General features: G+C 37.6%; 1 protein-coding gene across 14 annotated transcripts in view; it reads right to left on the bottom strand.

Annotated features, from left to right (window-relative positions):
* The window catches only part of RUNDC3B (RUN domain containing 3B), a 167450-nt gene that overhangs the window by 128815 nt on the left and 16311 nt on the right, over positions 1-22324 (bottom strand). For 13 of the 14 annotated variants that reach the window (XR_007401982.1, XM_049093522.1, XM_025471484.3 and 10 more), the window contains exon 1: positions 17637-17803. The exons of the other annotated variant lie outside the window; for it this stretch is intronic. Coding sequence is in view for 12 of the 13 variants with exons in the window: in XM_049093522.1 (XP_048949479.1) it covers positions 17637-17788 (152 nt within the window). In the remaining variant the exon portion in view is untranslated. Of the gene's footprint in view, positions 1-17636; positions 17804-22324 lie in introns of those variants that run through there. 14 annotated transcript variants of the gene reach the window in all.

Here is a 22324-nt window from a genome sequence, read left to right as displayed (position 1 = left end):
TTTTTATGAGCTTTATAAATAGGAATAATTACAAATCTATAAAGTATGTTATATTTTTCCTTATCAGGATGTCCTTTGTCTCTATTTTTGACTGTCATAATCAGTGCATTTTCCAAGACTTAGCTCAAATGCCACCTCTTCAATGAAGAATTATCCTCTTGCATATTCTTAGCACAAGCATTTTGTTCGTATGGCCCTTTAAGAGACAATTATAGTTTATCTTACTGCTGTTATCTATAGTATCTACCTTACTAGAATATAAATTCCTTCAGTGGAGAAACATGTAAGTAAGGACAATCTATGAGGAAGGAAGCAATGGGGAGGCCTATGAAAGCTGTTAAATAATTAGAAAATGTAAACTATGAGGGAGGAAGAGGAGTACAAATCATTCCCTAGATCTTAGGCTGGTTGGTTATACTATTCATAAGGACAGAAAATATAGGAGGTAAGTATAAAGGGTAACATAAAGATATTTGTTTGTATGATTACATCCAAAAACCCTACCCTAAAAACTCTTCACCACCGCTTATAATATATAGGGGAATGAAAACAGTAAAACATTTATATAGTACACTATAAAACATTAGAGCTATTGAGAATTTAAGTGTTTTCTTTGTAAAAAAAAAAAAAATTTACCAACAGTAGTTTGAATAGCGCTTGCATTCTTAGTGTACAACTTAAAATATGGACTGAGTATACTTTCTATTCCTTAGCAAATTATTCCTTTCTAAGTTTGAATCAGTTTACAACATTTTACCCCTTGCAGTTTCAAATATGAAAATCTCTGAGAGGCCCTAGAACGTGAAGTGGCTTGCCAGTACCACTTCTCCCAGAAGCTAGTTTTTGTCATAACCACTCTGTTCATTTATATCAATTCATTTACCTTCACTAAGTTCCTCTGGCTGCGTACCTAATTCCCTGGAATAGCAGCAGTGTCAGTATTCCCATGATTCTTTCTTTTTTTTTTTTTTTTTAAGATTTATTGATTTATTTGAGAGAGAGAGAGAAAGAGCTCCAGCAGGAGGGCAGAGGAAGAGGGAGAAAGAATCTCAAGGAGACTTCACAGGGCTCCATTTCAGGACCCTGAAATCACAACCTGAACCAAACGAGAGTTGGATGTTTAACCAACTGCGCCACCCAAGTGCCCTCGTGACTAACTATTTCTTCTATAATTGGGGATCCCTGGGCGGCGCAGTGGTTTAGCGCCTGCCTTTGGCCCAGGGCGCGATCCTGGAGACCCGGGATCAAATCCCACGTCGGGCTCCCGGTGCATGGAGCCTGCTTCTCCCTCTCCCTTTGCCTATGTCTCTGCCTCTCTCTCTCTCTCTGTGTGTGACTATCATAAACAAATAAAAATTTTAAAAAAAAGATACCATCTTCTATAATTCCTTTTAATTCAAATTTTATTTCCCATGTTAGCACTTTATGTGTCTTTGTCACATTTTCATCTTTGTTGGTCAATTCACTCTTTCAATTATCCATTTTGTAAAACAGCATTTGGGTTTAACACCAGGACATAAGGAGGCAACACAAGTATAGGTTTTCATTTCTGTGCAGGAACTAATAGCACTTGAATGGTGACCAATGCTGGGCAGATTTAGAAAGAAGTGATATGACAGCTCACTGATAATGATGTGCATTTGTTATTAACACAATGGTTTGCAGACTAAGGTGCCAGCAACAAAATTTCATTTTATGCAATTACTCATAGTTAATACACCACGGTAGTCAAAGCAGAAGTGTGTTAGTATAGACCTGATAGTAACTAAATTGTGGTAACTGATAGTACATATTTGGACAGTACAGACTGCCCCATTTATTAATCACAAACAATTCATTACATGTTAGCATAAATAATGTATTTTTATAAAATGCATCTGTTCCAAAACAACAAAAAATTAGCAGGAACAGTACTGTTGTACCTCTATGCAAATATCTTTAATGTTATATTGAATAGAATATAATAAATCCCCATATCTGCTTCTGTATTCAATCGGTTTTAATATTATACACCGTGTAGCCTCTGAAAACCTACTGTACACTTGTTAAAGAATGGGAACAAAAAGGCAAATAATGTCTTAGAATTGTTAAGAAAATAACTCTGGCCGTTTGGACCTCTGAAAGGACAGGGTCTAAAAGCACACTTTGAAAACCACTACTCTAAGGCACTTTTTGTATGTAATGAAATAACTTTTCTCTTATGTAACTAGAGTGGTAGTAATTATATATTTTTCAGAGCATTAAGAAAATAATTATTCAAATAATTTTCAGTCTTCTCTGATTAGGACAATAACCTAGACTGAGGTGGATTAACGTTCAGTGCATAATACTATCTATAACTACAAATGGGACTCATAGGTGGAAGCCATTATGTACAGAAAAAATAAGAAAAGCTAAGAAGTAACATTGATGAAGTGGTCTCTTGTACCTAAAAGATAGCCAAATTAGATAAACATCAGATGTAATGCGTGAGTAAATGAACAGAAACAAAAAAAAGATAAACAGATAAACCAGATTGAAAGGGATTTGAAAACTTGTTTTTCTTCCTATGTCCATCGCATTGAAAATACATGAGAAAAATGCTGTCAATCGTTAGCAAACTTTTAATAAGTATAATGTTCTTATTCAGTATGAGATTGAAAAATGAAGTGTTCCTAAAATGAATAAACAAACCCCTAGTTTGGTTTTTAACCTAAATAAAAGGAAACTTTGGAACTAAATAAAAGGAAACTTTGGAACATTTAAATGTTTACCTCTAATCTTTATTAGGTAGAATGGAATAGGAAGTCTGACTCACAAACATTCATGGCAGAAGTAATCTACTGCTTTAAAAATTATGGCATTTAAGATACTAATGCACAGCAGTGAAATGAACTGAAAATTTTACTTAAACATAAAAACAATACAGTACTTACTAGATCAAAAAGAGCTACGCTTGAATATTCTATTTCTACCATAACAATCTGGTAAGATTTCAGTCACTATTGTCCTCCAGGAATAATACAGAATTTCCTAACAATTTATCTACATTGTAAAATAGAACAGGAAGAAAGGCCATGGATATTTTTTTTTAATTTTTATTTATTTATGATAGTCACAGAGAGAGAGAGAGAGAGAGGCAGAGACATAGGCAGAGGGAGAAGCAGGTTCCATGCACCGGGAGCCTGATGTGGGATTCGATCCCGGGTCTCCAGGATCACACCCTGGGCCAAAGGCAGGCGCCAAACCACTGCGCCACCCAGGGATCCCGAAAGGCCATGGATATTAATACATATATTTTTGTAGCACCAAGAACATCAGTTGTCAATCAAGTACATGCATCTTTTTATCATGTTATCAGCAGTTTCTATTCCTATAGAAGATACTAGTTGCATGACAAAAACCTAGAATGGTGAATCTCAGAGCACTAAATTACTTTTAATCCAACACTTGAATAAAAATAAAAACTAAAATAAAAACAAAGCCCAAATATCCTAAAGCATACCTTTAGACTTAGGTTCTGTTTTTTCCAAGCATAAAGATACTTAAGGGTAGGAAAGCATTTTAAATATTCTATTACATCAAGGTTGATAATGAAAAAAAAAAAAGAAAGTTTCCTGCCTTTGCTTCATCATTTATAGCCTACTCTCCTCCTACCAACACAAATCAAAATTTCAGAAGGTAACTTGGTTCCTTAGAATCCATGTTTTACTTCTAGCTAGCCAAGTCTTCCCACTCAACACTTACTTCTCTAGAATCATGTAGCTAGCTCCATTATGCCAAAATAATGAGAATCTTTTCCTCTATAACACAGTAACTAGCTAAGATGTGCTATAAAAACCAAACCTGTAAAAAGAATTTCAATACATCTAAAAAAGTATCACACAGATGCTGAGCTATTTCCTGATAATGATGACATTAATATTAGTCATCTATTTCTTGAAGAGGACTGACTTTAAAATAATGAAATGACAATTTGATGAATTGCCTAAAAATACCAAATCAAGTCTAAGTAACAACGTTTACATAAGAATTAAAAATCCAAAAATGGGGCAGCCCCAGTGGCTCAGCGGTTTAGCGCCGCCTGCAGCCCAGGGTGTGATCCTGGAGACCCTGGATTGAGTCCCACGTCAGGCTCCCTGCATGAAGCCTGCTTCTCCCTCTGCCTGTGTCTCTGTCTCTCTCTTTCTCCTCTCTGTGTATTCTCATGAATAAATAAATAAAATATATAAAAAAATAATAATTCTTAAAAAAATAAAATAAAATAAAATAAAAATAAAAATAAAAATAAAAAATGTACATAAAAGGGTCATATAATTAAGCACAGTTTTTAAAATATCTCTGTCTAAAAAGATTCTCTTTTCCACTTTCAATGCCCAAAGAAAATTTTTGTTAGGTCAGAAATAGGAAAGAATGATTGTGAATAACATCTTCAAACCTAAGAAAGCACAAACTATCATTTCTCTCTTTGGCAACATACTGAGAAAAATAAGATAGTTACCAAAACTATTTAAACTATGTTTAAAAAATGTTCATTACAAAAAATTTTTTTTTCATTACACTATATTGAATTCTTTCCATGAGTCATAGATTTGTAACATAATTTTAACTATAATTAAAAAGTAAAAATGTGGGATCCCTGGGTGGCACAGCGGTTTGGCGCCTGCCTTTGGCCCAGGGCGCGATCCTGGAGACCCGGGATCGAATCCCACATGAGGCTCCCGGTGCATGGAGCCTGCTTCTCCCTCTGCCTATGTCTCTGCCTCTCTCTCCCTCTCTCTCTGTATGACTATCATAAATAAATTTAAAAAAAAAAAAAAAAAAAAAAAAAAAAAAAAAAAAAAAAAGTAAAAATGTGACACCAAAATAAGAAATATTACTCATTAATTTCTACATTATTGGAAAGAAACCTTAAAAATTGGAAATTCACCTTTAATACTTAAGGCACTACATTAGTAATATATACATATATTCACATATATGCAGAGTGTTCAAGTAGGAAAAAAATATGTCCCATCCCCTTACAATAATCAAAATACTTCAAAAAATATAAATTTCAGGGCACCTGGGTGGCTTAGTCAGTTGAACGTCCAACTCTTGTTTTGGGCTCAGGTCATATCTCAAGAGTTGTAAGATGGAGCTTCCCATCAGGCTCTGCCTTGGGTGTGGAGCCTGCTTAGGATTCTCTCTCTTCTTTTCCCTCTGTCCTCCCCCCCCCTTAAAAACAAACAAACAAAACCCCATAAATTTCATACAGAACAGATTTTCTTACCTATACCATTATATGTCTTTACCACAGAATTATATCTGAAGATAACCAAAGCACATAGAAGCATCACATTTCAAAACTAAAAGGACTTTAGAAAAGTCACTCATAAGTGATATTTTTAAGTAGAATGTATCCAAATCCTGAGATAGAATTCTTTCCACTATTTCACACCAAAATTACAGAATTCTTTATAATGTTTATTACTGCTAGTTGTCTTTCCCAAAGGGGCAGGTAACTATCTTCTGCATATTAATATAAATCAGTGATTAAATAGTCAACACAGAGATGGCTACCGGGAAACAGGATACAATTTACCTCAAATAAAATGTAAATCAGTGTGGGTAATAGCTTATTTCCTTTCTCACATTTTATACCAGAAACTCAAAAAATCTTTTTGAATCAGCAATTTGCCTTCTTTTTTTAAGTATTAGGAAAGTAAGAATTCTCCAAAATCATGTGTATCCCACTTTTCCTATAATTTTAATATTTTTACAATAAGAATTTTTTTATATATACCCTTTTACTAGGAGTCTGCACACTACTACCACAGGCCAAATCCAACCTGTTGCCAGTTTTTATAAATAAAGTTTTATTGGAACACAGGGATTAAAAAGTTCCAATCATTTTCTCTGGAATGTATAGCCTAAGATTCTCTCTCTTATTATAGTGTTTACTATTTCTAAAAATTTTACTCAATGTAAAAATTAAAAGGAGAGAGAAAATTGTATTTTAAAATATTTTCCCACCTGCACTGACAAAATTCCTTTTAAAGAGAATTTGTAATTTAGGTACTTTAAGGATGAGATACTATATACTTAACATCTTGTATTGCTATATAAGCAGGATTGATGACAACAGATTGCCCAACATGAAAAATAACATTAGACACACACGATCTTAAAAAAAAAAAAAAAAAAAAAAAAAAAACCTAAGGATAAAACGAAATTTTCCAAAAAAAACCCATCTAGAATTAGAAAGCTATCAAACCAAGAAAACTTCCCATCTTAATATAAATAGCTCATTAAATCTCTTATATGAAAGAACTCCCAATTAAAATCCTATTAATAAAGAATACTTTATACCCTTGGATCACATATCCTTTTGGAATCTAACCGCTCTTTATCCAATGACAAACAAAAATATTCAAGTAACATATTTTAACATAGGTTAACTATCTAGCTATTCATGGCAGCAGTACAGCAATAGAAAGAACAAGGGCTTTAATATCAGGCCCTGGACTCAAACCTGGCTCTGCTATTAACTGTTTCTATCAAGACAATTAACTCCTCTGAACCTCAGTTTTGTCAGTAATCAATTACTAAGTTATTGTGAAGATTAAAAGAGATATATAAAGTATTTAATACAGTTTCAACGTACACAGAAATTACTAAATGTTAGCACACATCCACTTTCTTTTTGGAGCAGCAGCATTTCTCTAAGTAACATCTAAGCATAGAAAAAGGATTTTCAAGTGTGTGTAAATTGATTTTTTCTGATGCTATGGCTCAAATACAAACACATATACCCACACATGATTTACTACCAGTTCTTATGTATCCACAGACACTGAAGGAAGCACATAAGAGGAAAGTATAGTTTTATTTTTTATTTTTATTTTTTTAATATATATATATATATTTTTTTTTTATGACAGTCACACAAAGAGAGAGAGAGAGAGGCAGAGACACAGGCAGAGGGAGAAGCAGGCTCCATGCACCGGGAGCCCGACATGGGATTCGATCCCGGGTCTCCAGGATGGCGCCCTGGGCCAAAGGCAGGCGCCAAACCGCTGCGCCACCCAGGGATCCCGAAAGTATAGTTTTAAAATCGGATATATTTGGGTTTGAATTCTAGCAATATTAGGCTTAGCTATAAAACAAATCTGATTGAAACAGAAATTGCTTCAGTTAAAGAATTTTCATTACTAGTCATAAATGCTCATCTAGTATTTTTTCTCCAAAAAAGGATATTCTGCATGCATGACATAATGTATTTTCCTCAGATGTTAAGCACAGATGTTTTGTTTTATAAATTATTAAAATTTTAATTTATATTTTTAATATTAATTTTGAGACTATATCTGGAATACAAAAGAACTCAAGTGTACATTTTGGATATATGGGAATACTGTTATCCTCTTCAAAGGACAATTACCATCACTGGAAAAAAAGGCAATGTCCTTTTATCTAATGCAAAAAATGTGTATTTTCTATCTTTGAGATGATATTTTCAAAATAGTATGCATTTTATACTTTTTACCTATTTTCGTGAAATAGCTTCTATAAAATTGAATATTAAGGTACACTCCATAAGGAAATAACAAAAAATATATTTGGTTAGTTCAGTCTCACCTTTTCTTTTTTTTTATTTTTTTTAAATTTTTTTTTAGTCTCACCTTTTCTTAAACTATTATTCAAACACTAGAAAGATGAATTTTTTTCCATTTCCACATTAAATTTTAATTAGAGTAGTAATTCCATTCAAAAGAAAGTAAATTCTACTGCTGAAGCTATTACATGTTGAAACTCTACTAATCATTAGAGATTAACCATTAGGGTGACTTTTAAAAAATAAATGATGATGATTCTTCAATTCAACCTTCAATTTTATTTTTGAAATGTCCATTGCACTGATATTATTCTTTACTAAATATAATTACCTCAGTTGAAACATGCCTACTATGTGCTAAATGCTGGAAATAAACTAGATGCTAAATAAACTATGATTCCAATATTTGAGAAATTCACATTCTAGTAAAAGACAAAAAGATAATCAGATTACAGCATAACTGGTGCTATAGTTATTTATATAACCTATTCCAGAAAAGACTTAAGACTGCTTATGGGGGCATATAAAATACCATCAGTTGGCTGCATAAATTAAAACTGGGGAGGAAGGGACGCCTGGGTGGTTCAGTGGTTTAGCATCTGCCTTCAGCTCAGAGTGATCCTGGGGTCCTGGAATAGAGTCCCAAATCTGGCTCCCCACAGGGAGCCTGCTTCTCCCTCTGCCTCTGTCTTTGCCTCTCTCCATGTGACTCTCATGAATAAAAAAAAAAAAAATCTTAAAAAAAAAAAAACTAGAGAGGAAGATGAAAAATGTGGGAATAGACTAAGGTGGATGGAGTAAATGGTGGTAGACCAGTGCTCCCAAAGAGTACAGCTAGAAAAACTGGGGAAGGGGGAGGAACTACAGAAATCGTATGTTTGAAGCCTGTGGACGGTGGCTAAAACATTAAGAATCAGAGGAGTTAAGACTCCAGAAAGAGTAAAGCTCAAAAATAGGTTGACTGCTATAGCTGCTTTTACCCAGGAGTGTCTGTCAATTCTGAGTATGGCAGGGTCTAATTCCCACAGAAGAGTGCTAGTGGGGAACAGAAAAACTAAGAAAGCTTTTGAAGGAATTCTGGGAAGGCCACAAACACTTTCTGTCAGCAGAAGACTAAAATCCTAATCAGAAAGCCTCTGATTAACACAATAAAGCACTTCGTAGTTCCAGAAGACAAATAATAGTTTAAGACTAGCAGAGAAAGAGTGCTAAAAAATATACCAAGCCTAGTAGGTTCAAAACCCTACTATGTGCTAAATGCTGGAAATGAACTACTTACCAGAGTTGAAACCCAGCCTGGATTCAGCACCATTCCCTGACTGAATGAAGGCAATCAGCTACCACTCTATCTTTCCAGAAGAGATAACATTAGTAAGGAAAGTAAGCACTATGCTATATTATGAGCCATGGGCACTAATAAGCTCTTGGCCACATTTTCTTCAAATTGATGGGTGCACTCTACCTGTGGTCTTTTTCTACTGTATGTTATGTTCTGATGAATACTTCTGACATGATGGTTGACCAAGTGGTAAGTATAATAGCACTCAAAGAACAACAAAAGTGCTGAAAATTTTAATACACACCATCTGGTATTCAGTAAAAAGAAATCTATATATGCCAAAAAACAAGACTACATGACAAAGAAAGGAAGAGAGAAAACACAATAAAAAGAGATGTAAAATGATCCAAATATTCTAAATTAGTGATCAGAACTTTTAGATAACTGATTAATAGGATCTATGGAAGACAGGAAAAGATGGATATAGATAAAAAGATATGTATTTTTATATGAGGATTAGAGAAATTAAAATTCAAAACTATCTGAAATTAAAAACTCATTTAATTTACTCAGTAGATGAGAAACAGAAGACAAGATTAATGAAAAGAAGTCATACAAAATATACAAACTGAAGTAAAGAGAGAATAAAGAAGAGAAGATACAGAAAAGAAAGAATGTAAGTCAAATAGAATCTGATAAAATTTAACATACATGAAACTGGGGAGTGTAAAAGTAGCCAAAATTTTTCCAAACCTGATGGAAGAACAATGGTAAGGGTAAATATGTGGGTAAATGCAAATGTGTATTGCCTAAATATCAAGAATAAAATATAGCAATAAAAGAATCTTGTGCAACTTAAAATATATGTGTAAATATATATAAAAAATATAAAGTCCATATATGTAGACTTAAAATGTCCAGAATAAGAAGGAATAAATAGTTCTAACATTACTGGAGAAGCAGTGAGAGTTAAATTTATATTACACTGTGATAAATTAAGAGTAACTGCCAAAAGGATAGGAATCCAACATGTACACAGAAGAAGAAAAAAAATTTATGATTAACAAGTTCATTGGGAGAAAAACTGGAATAGTGGAATAAATAAAAAATATTTCACTGATATATAAGAAAAGAGAAAAAAGTAAACATAAAACAAAGAATAAAATGGTAGCTATAAACCCAAATAAGATAACATTAAATGTAAATGGACTAAATACTCTAATGAGATAAAACTCAATTCTATCCTGCCTACAAGAGACATTTTAAATTTAAGGACAAAAAGATTTAAAGTTAAGGATGGAAAAAGATACATCATACAAACATTAGCTGTAAGAAAGCTGTCTAAACTATAATAATAGCAGACAAAATTGACATTAAGAAAATAACGGTATGAAAGATAAAAACATTTCATGGTGACAAAGGATCCAGCCCCGAGGAAGAGATCACAATTTTGTGTTTAAAAAAAAAAAAAGATTTATTTATTTATTTATTTGAGAGAGAGAATGAGTAGGAGGGAGGGAGACTCTGAAGCAGAGCCAAACATAGGGCTCCATCTCATGAGCCTGAGATCATGACGTGAGCTGAAACCAAGAGTCAGACATTTTACTGACTGCAGCTACCCAGGCACCCCAAGAGATCACAATTATACATCCACACACACCCAATAATAAAGCAACAAAATACTGACAGCAAAAATAACAGAAAAGAGGAAATAGACAAAGGTACCTTCAGTGACAGACATCTCTCTCAAAATTAGATAGATTAAGCATATAAAAAAACAGGTAAGGATAAAGAAGTATAAATAACACAATTAAACTTAGATATAACTAATATAGAACATGCAATTAATGACAGTATTTTTTCAAATGTATATAAAATATTATCTAAATTAACCATATGTTGTATCATAAAGCAAGTATAAACAAAACTTCAAAAGTCTGAAATCTTTCAGACTATGTTCTCTATAAATATAGTGGAATTAAGTTAAAAACCAGTATCTAAAAATAACTGGAAAATCCTCCACTATTTGAAAGTAATAAATTTTTAAAATAATCCATGAGTCAAAGAAGAAAACCCAATGGAAATGAGAAAACATTTTAAACTAATTAATAATAAAGATACATTTCAAATCTTGTTAGCAATCCTAAAATAATGTCAAAAAAGGACATCTGTAGATGTCAAAGGCATATTTATAAAAAAAGAAAGGCTGAAAAACAATGATCTAAACTCTTGTCTCAAGAAATTAGAAAAAGAGGAACTTAAACTCAAAGAAATAATAAAGAAGTCAATGAATTCAGAAAAAAATGTATGGCAGGGAAAATTAACAAAGCTAAAAGTTGGCTTTTGAAAAGATACATAAAATTCATAAGCTAACAAGAAAAAAATGGGAAAAACAGAAATTAGCAGTATCATGAAAGAAAATGGAAAATTACTATAGATTTTTTAAACAACAAAAATATATGAAAAGGATATTTTAAAGATCTTAAGCATAAATGTGGTAATATACATGGAGAACTCACTGAAGACTGATTCTAGAAGAAACAGGAAATCTGAATTGTACAGTGTCTATTAAATAAATTGAATCTGTTACTTAAAGACTTCCCACAAAGACAATTAGCAGTTCAGATGTCTTCCCTGGTGAATTCTTTCAAAAGTTTAAGAAATAATCTAATGTTATACAAATTATTCTACTGAAGGATACTTCCCAACTTGCTTTATAAGGTCAGATAATCTTAATGACAAAACTAAACAAGGACACTGTAAGAAAGAACAATTACAGATAAACCTCTTCCGTGAACATACATACAAAAATCCCAAATGGAATATTAACTCATTGAATGCAAAGATACATAAAAAAGATGATATAGCACAACCAAGAGTTTTTATTCCAAAGTAGTTTAACCTTCAAAAGTCAACCAATATAATTCACTACATAAACAGAAAATAAGGAAGAGAAATTATGTTTACTTTGATAGACAAAAACATTTGATGGCAAACATCTATTTCATGGTAAAATATTTAATGTTTTCAGCAATCCTCTGGTCCTAGCCAGTGCAGGAACACAAGAAAACAATGGCATTATGTTTTAAACGAGATGACATAACCGTGTTCAAACTTTGAAAAAAAAAAAAACTGCAGAAAATCTGTTAGAATTAATAAGTAAATATGGTAAGATTACTACATTATGAGACAAATATTTTAAAAGGTTGATTATATGCCTATATATCAGCAAAAAAGGAAATGTAAAAATTTAATCATCAGTTACAATATAAAAATATAAAAACTTTAAAAAGAGGTGTATATGTATATTCAAAACTATAAATACTTTTGAGAAAAAATTCAGAATATTTAAATACATGAAGGGTAATGTTCTTTTCCTTGACCTGAGTGCTAGTTACAATGTAGGGTCTTCTTTGCAAAAATTCACTGACCTGTATGCTTATGCTATGTGTACTCTCTGTATGCAGATTATAAATCAGTAATAATTTAAATGAAAAATGTGGAAGCAAAGTAAAGCTAAGAATAAAGCTAAATGCATTACTCTCATGTTTTATATATCCTTTATAAATCTGCTTGGCCACAGATTTAACACTAAAATTTCTAAAGCTGTGTAAAAAAGAAGTTGTCAGTTAACACATTTGTGTCCAGTAGATATAAATAAACCAACTGCCTAGAGATACAATCCTTGGCACTAAAATATTTCCCATAGCAATCTTCACAAAAAGATGACACTTCTTGACATAATAAACAACGTTCCTGACAGCAACTTCAAGACCTTTTGTGACTGCTTCTTCTGATCACTCACAATATAGGCTGATGGAAACTTACCAATGCACAATTGTGAAAAAGCAACTGTTGACAGGAGCTTGTGAAGCAATGCTGTCTACGTACCCAGCTGCTTTCTGATGATCTGGACCAACTCAGAGATATATCTTTTAAACTTGTAAGAATGAATATAAGAGTGGATAAGCTTCACATATTCCCCCTTGAATATCCTATCTTTCAACAGAGCTTCCGACATTTATCAATACACAGTGGAGTTAAGATAAGCAGTGAAGTTGAATGTGTGGAGGACAGCTATTCTCCCTAAGTTGAGTAAAAACCCATTCTAGCTAGGGGAAGAGATAATCACCTTCTCTGAATGCTGAGAAGGTTATCCAAGCCTAATAGCTGAAAAGATGATCATGCTACCTCCATCATGAATACCTACTATCAGGGCTCTAAACAATCCTTAGAAATAATACTGAACCTGCTCTAAAAGAATACAACTAAACATGTTAATCAGAGACCAAAACCAAAGTTCTGCCACACAGGGTATGACTAAAAGAGCTTTAGCCAAAAATACAATCACTGTGGCCAAGGTATGAACAGTCTCATGAGGCATACACAAAGAAACAGTGACAAAGAAAGTAAAGTCACTGAATTCAAAGTTATTTAAAAGATAATACTGCCAATCATACTAACATTTTACATATCTGCAAGTTCACCCACAGAGTTCAAACATAGGAATAGACTTTTTTTTTTTCTGATTATTCATCAACTATAATGTTAAGCTCAGAGTGCTAATGCTCATTTATTCAACTGAGGCCTCTGGCTGCCTTTTTATTTTAACACATGATAAATTTACTTATCTGCTTTCCTAGTTCACAGCCAATTGTAATAAACAAGTGAGAATAGGAAGCACAGAGGAAACAGCTGCTGGAAATAGGTAGAGTTGTAAGAAATAACAGATAACTTGGTAGGAAGCAATAGCAAAATGCAAAGGCACACAAAAAAATTCAAACACAATCTCCTGGGACCACGTAGCAAAAAGCTCTATGCATCTCAAGAGTCCTCAAGGGGAGCCACAGCACCAGGGCATATTCACAGAAACAGATTTAGAGTAAAATCCTCAAAAAAGATTATATTATTCTTTAGAGAATCTTTTAAAGAAGGTAGGGAAACATGTAATCCATTTTTAAAAGTAGTTCACCCAAAATGTTTTAAGTAGTATTATTTATTGTACCTTAACCGTGAACACTTAAATTATAAGCTTCATTTATACAGAAGATTGCACTCCACAACTAATGCTGAGTAGAGAAAGCACTGTATCTGATGGGAGGATTTTAAGCTTAACTCAAACATTTATAACATAGAGAAATATGAGCACCTCATTCCCTGACTACACTGGAAAACATAAGGCCCTACTGTTACTTGAAATAACATTCAAATTATGAAATAATATCTTTACCCACACAAAACCAAGAATAACTATGTAAAGCCTATTAGAAGTACTTTAATTTTGAAAACCATCATTTGTCTCCACTCATCACTCTTTCTCCTGAAATGGCTGTTAATCCTTTCCAGCCACAAAACAAGATTATGACTATGTGAGTAGTTTCTCTTAAGGTATTGATGAAAAGTTTAGCAAATATTATTCTAAAATCTGTTATGCAGTATATAGTTAAAATCTATAAACTGTATACATATATATAGTACTGTAAACGTTCTTTTAAAACAATGTTAACCCTCAGAAAGAGAATTTCTATTTTAATTGTCTTTGTCAACAAAAGTAAAAATCAAAGGAATATGTAAGTTTTTCAATAAAACATGAAGCTTAAAAAATGACAGAAAAAATGGGATCCCTGGGTGGCGCAGCAGTTTAGCACCTGCCTTTGGCCCAGGGCGCGATCCTGGAGACCCTGGATCGAGTCCCACGTTGGGCTCCCAGTGCATGGAGCCTGCTTCTCCCTCTGCCTATGTCTCTGCCTCTCTCTCTCTCTCTCTCTCTCTCTGTGTGACTATCATAAATAAATAAAAATTGAAAAAAAAATGACAGAAAAAATGACTAATGTACCTGATTTTTTATGGATGAAAAATAGAGGTTAACAAAAAGCCTGCAGGACTTTAAAAAATTAATTTTCAAACTTCTTAATGTAAAGAACATGCAGGGAAAATACTAGTCGGTACACAGAGCCAAAATCAGTCTATGAATATTTTGGAGTTGAGTGTGGAATATTTAGAGGCCTCAAATGACCTACTTTCTTTCTACCACAATCCGTAAAAAAGCATGATAAAATAATACCAAGTACCATACAAGCATTTTTAAGGCTACCATACATAAATGGTCAATAGAACAAAAACAAGAGATAAAATAATTATATACATAATCACAATGAATCAAAATTCAATTCAATTCACATCCTATCTTACCTAATCGAGCACCCACTTTGAAACTTTGACACCATAACAATACTGTTCTTGTACAAGGCTTTAAATGTAAAAAAAAAATTTTTTTTAATGTAAAAAAATTGTGTAATTATATAACAAGACTTTAAAACTAAGCTGAGAATATGTTGTTAAGGGGTAAGGAAAAACATTATTGTATAAACATTATAGATACAGAATGATACGTGGTGGGAGGAGAATTTTTGTTTTGATTTGCTTTGGTAAACTGTTCACAAGTTTTCTAGAACATCAGTAGAGAAACATAAAATGGAACATAGTCCAGAATGTTTCTGCTTAGAGAGAAAAATGCACATACTCATCTAGCTACCATTAAACATATATCTACCATTACCCTGTCATATTTGGAGAAATTCTAAGAAAGTGTCAACACATTTTATTTGAAGTCTATTATTAGTTTTACGGGTGTTATTGAAGGTTACTAAAAATTTAGGCCAAGATGATTTTACAGATGTGAAAACTAGATGAGGTGTTTGTGTGGCTTGTTAAAGGATATACAACCAGTTAATGACAGAGTAAACTTAGAACTCAAACTCTAAACCAATTTCTTTCCAACTTAAATATCAAATCACCTCTAATTTGATATATAAAAATTTAAAAATGAATTCGTTAAGAGACAAGGGTGAGATACCACAATTTGGTAACTCTGAAAGGCAAAGAAACATGAATGCATAAATATTGATTTGTTTAAGCAGGGCTACTTTAAACACACAAATGGCCTAGAATGACTTTTTTCCAAAAAGTAAAAGCCTTTTAGACAAAGCCTAAGAAACAGATCCCATTACTACTGAGATGGATGATAATTTATGTAAACCATCAACTCTTCATACATGAAGAACAGCCTTAGTAGTAAGTCCACACAAATACATACACAAATTGAAATCTAAGCCAGAAATCGAAATTTACTTTAGCTACAATACAAAATTTATGTGTAAACTAAGGTCAGTACTTACATTCATTCTGCAATAGAAACCAATAATTATGCAAATAAGATGAATGAGAATACAGTGAGCTTAGACAGCTGTCCACACCAATCAGTGTGATTTGACTGAAATTTCTTAAACATAACTTAAAATGTTATTTAAATAAGGTTGAGATACAAGTCCTTTCTTCTGGCCTGCCTCTGATGAGGAAGCAGATGAACATCAAGTAACCTAAAATCATCCTGGACAAAAATGGAGAAAGAGAAGAAAGACTACCCATTACTGAATTTATTCATTCAATAAATATTAACTGAACATAAGATGCTATAGTGTGAATAATTTTTCTTTAAAGACAATCGCAAAAAGCTGCCCTGCAAAGTTTAACTGAGGGAGCTTTAATGAAATGCATTACTCCAAGAAGCATGGTTGGAGCCTGCTTGAGATGATCGTCTTTTAAAAAAAAACAATAATTTTTTTATATATATATAAAATAAAATAAATTAGCCTTGCTTACTGTTCTATTTTCCTAACTAAAAAAAAAAAAAAAATTCCTGGATCAAAAAAATTTAATACCTGTCTTCCTCAAAAAGTTGCATCCTCGACAGCACAAATGGTAAATTAAACCAAGGTCACATTATTTTACTGTTTATAGGTCCAAGTGCCATACAGTTGGTGAGACAGGTCTTCCTGCTATTTAGACAAACATCTGTAATAGTCCAGGTTAAAAAAAAAAAAAAAGAAAAGAAAAACTCGCTCAAAGTTACTGAATATAAGTCCTAATAGAAGTATCTGTATGCTACCTCAGATGCTAGGCACACTTTTAAACAAGAAGAAATGCAGAGAACCTGAAAAGGAGGAAAAGGTGTCATCACTCTTTAATTCCTGGAAGATTATCGATGGTTGCTGCCGAGATGTTTGGTGAAAAATCAGTTATTTCTGAATACAGATGCGCATAATTATTCCTTTTATGTTTCCATATTATTGTAGTGTAAAGGAATATTACACTCATAATTAGAAAACCTTTGAGGGAAGGCAAGACGTGGAATAAATCAGTGGCACGAAGACTAGGGGTCCTGCACAAGTCCCGCTCTCAGGAACAACTGCAGAAACCGCACTAGCACCGCAATTTAAAAGTGGAGAGAACACACACACACACACACACACACACGCGGGGCAGGCTGGTAGTAGACGTTCAATACTGGTGCAATGGAATAACTGAATATTCGCGTACAGAAGCCAAAACAATAAGAGGACGCATTCCGACTTGGGGGCAACACGGGAGACAACCACACTAACGACGACTTTACCAAAAGCTGGCTGACAGCTCGACGGTCCGTCCTGCCCTCCTCCCTTCCTCGGACACTAGAAGGCACGCTCAGAACCAAGCCCCCCCCCCCGCGCCCCGCCCCGCGCCTCACCCTCCCGGGGTTCCAGCGCCGAAACTGACGGAAAGTGGGCGGCCTGGAGGCCCCGGCCCCGGCCCCGGCCCCGGCCTCGGCCCCGGCTCCTCTCCGGGCGCCGGCGCCCGCGGACACGCCCGAGCGGCAGACGCTCCGGCCGCAGCCCGCCCGCGCGCTCGCCCCAAGCCCTGGGCGCCGCCCCCCCTCGCCGCGGGCCGCGGGCCGCGCCGTACCTGCACACGGTGATGAGGTTCCTCCTCTCCACCGCAGCATTGCGGGCGCTCAGGCTCTTCTTGCCGCCGCCGCCGCCGCCGCCGCCGCCGCCGCCGCCGCCGCCGCCCCCGCCGCGGCTCCCGCTCAGGCCCCCCAGGCTCCGGGTGGCCATGGCGGGCTGACCCCCGCGCCCCTTTTGTCTGCCGCGACCCCTCCCGCCCCCCCACACCCGCTCCCCAAGGCTCTTGCTCGCTTTGCGACCGCGGGGGCCCTGAGAGGGGCGGGGGGCGGGGGCCGGGGGGCAGGAGCGAGGACCGACCGAGGGTGCGGGAGACCGCGCGGGAACTCGTACCCGGGCGCCGGCGGCTGGCGCTCCGCACCCAAGCGCCGCACGCGCGCACACACACAGGGACACACACTCACGGACACTCACGCGCACACACGCACGCACCTCCCCCGCCCTCGCGCGCGCCGCCGGCCGCCGGGCTGCGCGTGCCGGGCGGCCCCGGGCGCTCCCCGGCTTCCCGAGGGACCTCGGCGGCAGCACGCGCGCGCGCCCGCCGGCCCGCACGCCCCGCCACCCGCCTTCGGCCGCCCGCGCGCCCCAGCGGCGACTGCTGCGGGGAGGCCGCGGGCGTCTGGCGCGCGCGGCCCCGCCCCCCCGCACCTCCGCGGCCGAGGCTGTGCACCTGCAGCCAATCGCGGCGCGCGAGGGGCGGGGCGGGCCGCGCGGCTCCTGAGGTTCACGTGCTCGAGCGCCGCCCCGGCGCGTGGGCAGCTGTCAGGACGCCGGGCTCGCGCTCGCAGCCCGCGTACCGCAGGCGGCCGGCACGCCGCGGAGCTGCGCTGCGCTCTGCGCGGGGATTGTGGGATGCGGGGCGCCGGAGGGCCCCGGGGGGGACGCGGCTCGTACCCGGAGCGCAGCTTTAACCCGTCGGGATCTTCAGCTTTGGCGGCTGATCTTTTTCACGCCGGAAGCCCTATTCTCAGGTCCTCCGCCCCGGAAAATGCAGCCGCCCGGCGCGGCGCTCGCAGCAGCCCCAGCACTTGCAGTCAACCCGGGAAAGGAGCAGGGTTCCTTTTGTCCTAACTCCCTCCGCTGGCCTGGAAAACAGCCACAAATAGCGGAGGGGGTGGGGGGAGGGAAAATGCCTGTAGAATATCCGTCTTGGGCGTCTGAAGGTGGGGTTTCTTGTCCGTCCACGCCACGTCGCTCCTACCCCAGCCCCGAGCACGTCCTGCAGGCGGGACTGACAGCCCACGTGAGAACGAGCGCCGTGCTGATGTGCACCCTTCTCCCAGCCTGGGCGGTGACCCCGGCTTTGGGTGAGGAACAGGGGGTCTAGGGATAGTTTGAGCCTTGGCTCCCCTGGGCTGCTCCCGGAAAATAGTGCCGCCCTAGTAGCGCCCACTTTGCCAAGCTTCTGCACCCTCTGGCCTGACCAGCATGAACGTCGTAGCCTTTGTCGCATTCTCCCGCACTCACCGAAGTGGCCGTCCATCTCCCCTGGGTCGATATGCTCAGATTTCAGAGTGAAATCCGTAACTACGGTCCCTGCCCCTAGCACGGTGCCCTGCTTACAACAGGTTCTTAATAATTGTTCGTCAACAGTAACTTGAGGTTACACCTGGCATGATCTTACTGAAATGTTACGATTTTGGTGGCTCCAAAATCCATATAAATTCCACCTCTGGTTTGGAAGTTTCTGCCAAAGATTGTTATAAAACATATGGTTTAGTACAGATATCCCTGTACTTCATGTATATCATACAAAGGAGGGACTATTACTCTATCTTGAACGCTTTAAAAACAGAGTTTTGTATAATAAAGCTGTGGATTACTAATATTTGAGTTTGGAAAATTTTTTAAGTCTCAAGATCATTAAGGCAAAGAGCGCTTTCTGCGACTAAGTCTAATCATAGTAGAGAAGAAGATCTGTGAAGGAAAGAAATACGTTAACTTACTGCGATAAACATTCACATATATTTAGAGAAAATAACAGACTTCAAACTTCGTGTTTCACAATAATAAGAGCAAGAGAGCTTTCTACTTCAGTGCACTTGTTCCCAAACGTTTCTTGTCTATGGTAACATGGAAGCTTTTAAAGAGATTTGCCATTCTAGAAGCTCCGATTTAGCTTGTTTGCTCTTGCTACACCAACAGTTTCAATTCAGAAGTAGCCGTCAGGAAACAGATGCACTAGCTATGCAGGCAGTGTCTGCGAAGTATTTGCATTGGCAATGACAAATTCTGCTCAAGTTGAAATTTTTTGCGTGTTTTTTTTTTTAAAGATGTATTTATTTATGATAGAGGGAGAGAGAGAGACAGAGAGAGGCAGAGACACAGGAGGAGGGAGAAGCAGGCTCCATGCCGGGAGCCTGACGTGGGACTCGATCCCGGGACTCCAGGATCGCGCCCTGGGCCAAAGGCAGGCGCTAAACCGCTGCGCCATCCAGGGATCCCTTTTTTTGTGGTTTAAACACAGATGAAAACTGCATAAGGAAAGGAATGGAAAGCCATCCATTACCAAGAAAATTCCTATGCTGATTTGTCCCCTGTAAGGAAGAAGACACACACACATCCTTAACATTTATCAAGAAGACAAAACCTAGTGCTCGTGTCAAATGAGCAGAGCACAGAAGAGTGAAGTGTCATTATTCTCAAGATTGGCTTTCTAGCCTCAAGTACATTTTCAGGTTGTTTGTAGTATAAATTTATATTTACAGCTGAAAACTTAGTAAAACCCCATCTTACACGATTAGGTAATAAAGTTTTTTCAAATGCTACTTTTCGGGGGGATTCAGTTGACATAGGTACTTGCCGAAAAAGATTTCTTGTCAGGAAAGACCTTTCTTTTTGGTATGTACAGCGAGTCATTAAACTGCCACATGGGGGCCATATTTCATAACACTTTTTCTTAATTATCCAGAGCAATATGTCCAAAGTCTCCTTCTTTCTCTAGATGACAAGTCTGGAAATAATCAATTATATCTACTACAAAGTATAATACTATTATAAAGCCGCATGAGTTTTCACACAACTTTTTCAACTATTTTTAGGCACCAGTCGCAGCTCTTTATTTCAATTATCCGAGCATTTGAACAAAGATTACTCAGAGATGTAAAAAGACTCCCAATAAAAATAATGGAAATAGTTGATGCCTAATTTAAAATATAAGAATGCTGTAGAACCCAATGGGCAGACCATACTTATTCACCATTTTCCCAACTTCCTCTTTCTCTTCATCAAGGAAAACGATATTACAACTGTAACATATCCTCAAATCTAAATACCCTCAGATCTAAATGCCGTAAGCAACAAAGATTATAAAACCATTGTTTATTTTCATCTCAAAGAAGTGGACTTTCTAAGCATGCCCAAACACAGGAGCCACACAGAAAAGATGGGTAAATTTGAAGACACAGAATTTTTTAAAACTCCACAAAGCGAGCGAAGGGGATGTGAAGACAGAAGCAGAAGTTAGAGAGGAGAGAAGACACCAGACTGCCGGCTTTGAAAATGAAGGAAGAGGGCCAGGAGCCAAGGACCACTAGGGGCCCGTGGAAGCTGCAAAAGCAGCCCTCACAAATGCACTGAGTATTAGTGGAGACCAGTGGGCCCAATCAGGCATGGAAGCAAGAACACAGAAAAAATCTACAGGGACAGCCCGAGGACATGGACTCTATGCTGCTAGCTCACTCGTGGGGCCACCTCAGCTATGCAGGGAGGATCAGCTACTTTTCATTGTCATAAAGCCTTGATATCCATGGGGGCGCAGTTCGAGGCCGGAGCATGTTGAGGGGATGAGAGGCCATCCTAGAGTAGAAGATAGGGGATCAAAAAACTTAAAGTCCTTTGGCAGAATGAGCCAAAGGCAGACCAGGTTTTTCCTTCTCAGAAAACATCAGAGGAAAGGCCCGACAGGAAGATAATAACTACCACCGTTGTCTCAGGGTTTCCACATCCTGCCTAGGACCTTCTGCAAGAAAGCGAAGACTACTTTCACACATGGCTTGTGAGACTCAGTCTCCTCCTTCTGTGGTCTTTGTACTGTTTTCATTTGCCTCACACACCAGTCCTCAAAAAAATTTATTGAATGAACAAAATAAATGAGCAAACGACAAAGTGAATAGACAAGTTAAAAAGAACGAAATGTTGTCATAAATATCACCATTTTTCTTAGCGTGGAGGTGCAGAGCTGGCAGGGAGATGGAGATTGGAAAGCATCCCTTTTTCTTTTAATCTCCCTAGGAAGGTCCTGAATAAACATATATCCCTCCCTGCAGGCAGACATACTGGCAGGTGTCTTTGGGCCCAGAATAGAAAGGTGGGGCAGAGCTCTGTTGCTGCTGCTGTAATTGGCATGCAGGCAAGTGCTCCCAGCTCCTGTCCCAGCACATTAGAGATCTGAGGGGGTGGGTGCTAATAACCGATAATCAGCATTGCATTTGCCAACAGCCAAAAGAAAAATGAACCTTTAATTGAGCGAGATTTGGCATCAATCAGTGATGTGACTTTAGTCAGGCAAAACCGACAGATTACTGAGTCAGACGTCCAACTGTGAGAATTGTTCTCTACTGGGGTGAAGAATGCAAAAATGTGGATAAATGGCATTTCTTACCAACCCAGGACCATAACTCACTGTGAAAAAAAGTAGTCTATATTTGCTTTCAAAATTTTTTGGGTTCCTTTTTAAAGTCATGTTTT

This window comes from Canis lupus, chromosome 14, assembly GCF_003254725.2.
Source record: "Canis lupus dingo isolate Sandy chromosome 14, ASM325472v2, whole genome shotgun sequence".
In the NCBI taxonomy this organism is placed as follows: Eukaryota; Metazoa; Chordata; class Mammalia; order Carnivora; family Canidae; genus Canis; species Canis lupus.
Note: the sequence above shows the minus strand (reverse complement) of the source record. Positions and strands in the feature narration are given on the sequence as shown.